The following is a 5,722-nucleotide window of genomic DNA, read 5'->3' on the forward strand; positions in this document are numbered from 1 at the left end:
AATAATATCTACTGTTAATGTATATAGCCTTATTTATGGTTTAACTGAGTTTATATTCCAAACTTGGTTTTATAGCCAGCTTTTACATTTACTCCACATTTAAATTTACATTTTATATATTTGAATACAAATTAATTAAAATGAGAAAATAAGTTTTAGTCACAAAAGTTATTTTAATATACTCCTGAACGATGTTGTATTGACACTGATTTTAATCTTTTATCTTAAATATTCTGACCAAATAATTGTTAAATAGAAAAAAAGTAATCTCTTCATGAGCTATTAGTAAAATAACCTAGTAGCTGATTCTTCCCAGAGTAATCACCTATTTCTAATCCTTTTCCCTGAGCCTCTTTTTCTCTCTCACTTTCCTCTCTCCTCTTTCTCTCTCTCTCCTCCCTCCTTCTCTCTCTCTCTCTTGCCTTTCTCATTCTCTCTTGTATTAAGAACCATGTAAAATACTTATTATTATTATTACTTAAAATTTGAATTTTATTATAGAGAAATCTATCTGCTGATGATAAAATGGGAGTATATATACTTTTAAAGATATTTTTAAAAGACTACTGGTTATGGAATATTTATATCCACAAAGCTACCCATTCAGGTGTAGGTAGGTAAATCTACAGTTGCCCCTGTTATGTCAAAGAAAAAAAACTTCAAATATTTTTCCTAACATAGATGGGTTTTTTTTTGTTGTTGTTGTTTGTTTGTTTGTTTGTTTGTTCGGACATATTATCAAACATTGATTCACAGGAGAAAAGTAATCATATAGGGAATTCTCGGTCATGTTAATAGTTACCACTTAGTTATTTTTTGTCAGGCACTATTCTAAATGATTTACAGGCACAACCATCTTATGAACAAGGTATTAATACCCTCATGTTACAGAAATCACAGCCCAAGTGTCCTCAGCCTTTAAGCTTCAGAGCAAGGATTTCCACCCAGAGCATTCTGAATTAAAATGCGCGCTCTTTCTGGCTGCATGATGTGGACAGGTTAGTTGCCCTGGCTGTACCTGGGGCCCAGGTGCTAGAAACCCTTCATGGGGCTGTTCTGCCCAACACTTTGGAATGCAAACTCCCTTGAGCAAGCACTTGTTTGGCATAGTTTCACCAGTGGCCTGTCTGTCTAAGGTAGTCAGAGAATATTAAAATAGTCCTAATAATAAAATAGCAGTCAACCGTGTAGCCTCCTTATGGAGGGGGAGGAGAATAGCTCACTTTCCCCGGAGGGCCTGAGAAAGATCAGTTTACAGGCGTCAGCATGGGGTATGACCCTTCTTCCTTCTCTCCATCTTGGCGCTCGCAGGTGCCTCGGTGACCATCATCTCACATTAGCCCACAGTCCGGGCAGAAAAAGTAACCAGGATTACTTTTCTCCCCCACCCAAAACATACCCAGTTCTTTCACTGACCTGGCTTCTGATTGGAGGCTGGTTGCTTCGGATAATGACCTCTAGGACCCCTCTGTGGGTTACAGCCTGTTTGTATTACTCTTACTGCAACTCAAGACACCTGCAGTGGGGTGTAAGGAAAAGGTATTTTCCACTATTTTCACATCTCCAGGTACCAGAGGCACAAGAGACTGATAGCGTTCCAGCTACCTGAGTGAGCCCAGGACTGGCAGCTGCCCATGCATCCCTTCCAGACCGGCTGCTCGCTAAGATGAGGGATCTTCTTCAGTACGTTGCCTGCTTCTTAGCCTTTTTCGCTACTGGGTTCTTGGTTGTGGCCACCTGGACAGACTGTTGGATGGTGAATGCTGATGATTCCCTGGAGGTAAGACATCAGCAACTTTTTTTTCTCGTCCAAACCCTTCCAAATTTTCCCTAAGCCCCACTGCGATACTTTGTTCACTGTGACTGATGATAATAGTAGCCAGCATGGACTGACTTAGTTTTTATTTACTACTCACTGAGTCTTCACATTATTAGCTCATTTAATCCTCCTGGCTAATCTATGAGGTAGGTATTGTTGGTTTTCCATTTTGCAGATGAGGTAACTGAATAATTTCTCCTCTTTCATAAGGAAAATTCCATACATAATCTCTGTCACTGAGCCCTCCGGAAATTCACCTCTTCCACTGCTGCATATACCTACCTACTCAATTAGTGCACACAAGGAAAATCTTATTTTAAGGAGTTTTCAAGTAGAAGAAAGCAGTCCAAGGGAAAACAAGTATTTCCAGTGTGTCCAAAGGTACATGGAACAGATAGATATGGATTTAAGAAACCCTCTCTAAAAATGAGTTGCTCTTGAGAGAACCAACTGTTATGCAAGAATGAGTTAGTGGTTCACATTTGAGAAATTTATTTTTCTCCCTGGAGAAACTCAGAAAAAAGTAATTTTGGAGTTTAAAAGCATTATCTGTGGTTATAGCAACCTGAGTAGATAGAACTGAGTAAAAATCAAAATCAGTAAGGTTTCAGAAAATGTAGGTAAGAAAAAAAAACAATATTTCAGGAACTCAATAAAAGAGAATATAGCAATGTAGTATGCTCTCTTATGTACACTCAGAAGGGAACAATTTACTCTAACAAACTCCATAATGTCACCTCTCTGAAGTTTAGGAAAGATACCTGAGAGCAAGTTTGTGTATTTTTTCTCCTAATTTTATTTATTCAACTCTCAAGTTGGAGTTAGAAATGGAAAGTAATGATCTTTCTATTTTACTGTCTGTTATTTCTACCATTTATTCATTTTTCTTGTTTTTAATTTTGCTCTGAATTCTACATAGCATTTCAGAACCAGTGGATTTATAAAGACTTCTTTAGTGCTAGAAAATTATATTTCTGAAAATTGTGATAGAATTGAACTATTGTAAAGGATGTCTGCTATCTATGAGTCTGGTGATGCATTTTATCTGGCCATGCATATAAGTGGTGAATGAAAAAAAAAAATGCCCTTTGAACAATACTCAGGGAAAAGTGCAGATAAAAATGGCAGTTGCCATTAGCTTGCCAGAATCTGGACTGTCAGTAGTAGGTGATTAATACATAAATATATTAGACTTGAGAAGACTTAAAATTATGTTTTTAAAAATATACAAAATTTCATCTAAAAGCAATGTTGAAATATTTTCTAAAATAATTTGAAAATCTTTTTGCATAAGCTAATGGAAATACTAACTTCACTTGATAAGAATTGGAGGTTTCAAAAAGGTCAAACCTCACAGAGAGAGATTGGGAGTCCTGACATTTAAAGTGCCTTCTTGTTTTCATTTCTCTACATTCTACCAATTTGCCATCTGCTTTGTACAGGAACACTTCTAGTTAAAATGAATGGAATGAACAGTCTAGGTTAATCACCTCAAGTAAATCCTTTCTAACCTTGAGCAAGAATTAGTGAGTGTTTCTTAGCTTCTTCTTTATTTTCTATACTTGAAATATATTGCTATAAATATTTCCCAAGGAGCCTCTGCATTAAAAGAAGAACCCTGTAACAAATGAGGCCACTTCTCTTCCAACAATCTCTTTATTTGGCAATATTTTTAAAAGGACATGAATCTCTCTTAATAATTGCTCCTTCAATTGACTGGCGTATGAAATCATATTACTATTCATAACTGCGAAGGTTCTGATACTCACTGCCTCAATTATACTGCTCTCTCTCCCTGCTTCCTTCCTCATGTATGTATAACCTTTGGTCCATATTAACAGCTCACTTTAAACTGTTGAACAAATGTTGGCGAACAGAAGTGGTTTAGGAAAAAGAAGACCATGCCCATGGAAAATTTAAACAAAAAGAGGAGTATTATGAATTTCTACCTTTATCAATCTTTTAGGATAATATAGGCATCAGAGTTGGAAAATAAGTTTTGTAGTTCAGGTCAACATAACAAACACGAAATGTATGTCATATTAAAGGTACTGCGTTAATTCATACTAGAGGAGATAAATATAAAGAATGAGTCCAGCCTTCCAGGAGTTACATTTAATGAGGAAAAAGTATGCACATGGAACTATTATAAAAGGCATAGGCCAATTCATATTTGAGAAAGAAATGTACAAAGTACCATTGGAACAGAGAAGATAGAACAATTATTTCCTCCTGTCAGAAACATCGAAGCAGGCCTCAGGGAGGAAAACACATTTGAGCAAAGCCTCAAAAATATGCAAAGGATTTCAAAAGGTAAAAATGGCAGCAGGGACCTTCCAGACAAAAGGACACATGACAAAATGAAGAATAAGAAAAAGTTCAGGGCTTGTTAAAAGATTAAGGTGAGCAATAAGGAGCATGAGGCAGAAAGAGCTCAAGTATTCTTTTATTTTACCAGAGAATGCTCAGAATACTACAAAATATTATTTTGCCTTACTTATACCTGCCATAAAGAGTGATGTTCTTTGCATTAAGTAAAAGCATTAAGAAAAAGAAATAGCACACAGAACCGCAGTGTGTACAGTCCCAAATTAGGGACCAAGAGCCCTAAGCTACCATTCTGCTCCTGTCATTATTTATTCATTTTGTCTCTGGGAAGACAGATGTGGTGAAGAGAATTTAAGTTTTGAGATTATTCCAGCCTGTGTTTGCATTTTAACTGTCTTCTGTTGAACAAGCCACATCTCTTGCCTTTGGTTCAGTTACAAGATGAAGTTGAACTCAATTGTTTTAAAGTCCTTTTTAGTCTTTACATTCTTTAACAGCACGACTCCTTGACTATGATGACGTCAGCAGTCCCAGGGAAATGGCCAGTCACTGAAGAAGTGATGGCATCTGGAGCCTCCCTAGAAATTTCCACTAGGAATCTAGAGTGAACAGTCTCCATTTTTTTGTAACTGCATGAGCTCTTCTTTTTTCTCACCCACTCTCCCTCCTTACTTTTTTCTCCCTTCCTCCCTTTCTTTCTCCCTCTCACCCTTCTTCCATCCCTCCTTTCCTTTATTTCTTCCTTCCTTCCTTTTTTTCCTTCCCTTCCTCTTTCCTTTCTTTTCCTTCTTCCTCTCTCTCCTGTCTCCCTTTTTCTATCCTTTTTCTACGCTTTTCCTCTCCTTTCATCTTCTTTTTCTCCCCCTTTTCTCTTTCATTTCTTTATTTCTCAATTTCTCTCTCCTTTTAAAATCTCTTTTATTTCACAAATATTCTTTGACATCTGCTGTCTACCTGCTACTGTGATGGACACAAGATTATGAAGGTTAAGACCTCAATCTTCCTTAGGTTGCTCCCAGTGTATTAAAGAAGGTAAAGTGATATACAAGTGCTATGATAACAAATAATACTGTGGCCAGCTCACTCAATCTTGACGAAGTCTATTGAGAAGAAGAAATATCTAAAATAAGGATTTGAAAAACAGATGGGTGAGAAAAGAGTATAGAATTCCAAGCACAGAGAATGATATAAGCAGAGATCCAGGTATGAAAGCACTGTATATATGTTTGTAGCTTTGCATGTATTTCGCATAATAAGAGTTTTCAATGTAAGGAAGATAATATAGAGATTAGGTCTCAAGGGTTTTGTGTATCATGTAAAATACAGATTATACACCAAAGACAAGCATGTTTCACAGTAAGCAAACATATACATGTATTTCGGAAAGGTCAATCATTCTGGCTATTTGTGGAGACTGTTTGGAAGGGGTGAAATGAAGTACTGAGAGACCAAAGAGGAGACTTTTGTCATAGAACAGAAGGGAAACAATGGGTGGTCTGAGCTAGGGTAGCAGCAAGCATAAGAAGACATGTGAAGATATAGGAAACTATAAAGAATTTGAACTGATAAGATTGG

At 36.7% G+C, this 5,722-nt stretch overlaps 1 protein-coding gene across 1 annotated transcript in view; it reads left to right on the forward strand.

Annotated features, from left to right (window-relative positions):
• Nucleotides 1-1,450: 1,450 nt before the first annotated feature.
• The window catches only part of CLDN16 (claudin 16), a 19,899-nt gene continuing 15,627 nt past the window's right edge, over nucleotides 1,451-5,722 (forward strand). The window contains 1 exon segment of the mRNA XM_006925842.1: nucleotides 1,451-1,780. Coding sequence (XP_006925904.1) covers nucleotides 1,451-1,780 — 330 coding nt within the window.

The sequence above is a fragment of the Pteropus alecto genome, unplaced genomic scaffold, assembly GCF_000325575.1.
Source record: "Pteropus alecto unplaced genomic scaffold, ASM32557v1 scaffold88, whole genome shotgun sequence".
Taxonomy (NCBI): Eukaryota; Metazoa; Chordata; class Mammalia; order Chiroptera; family Pteropodidae; genus Pteropus; species Pteropus alecto.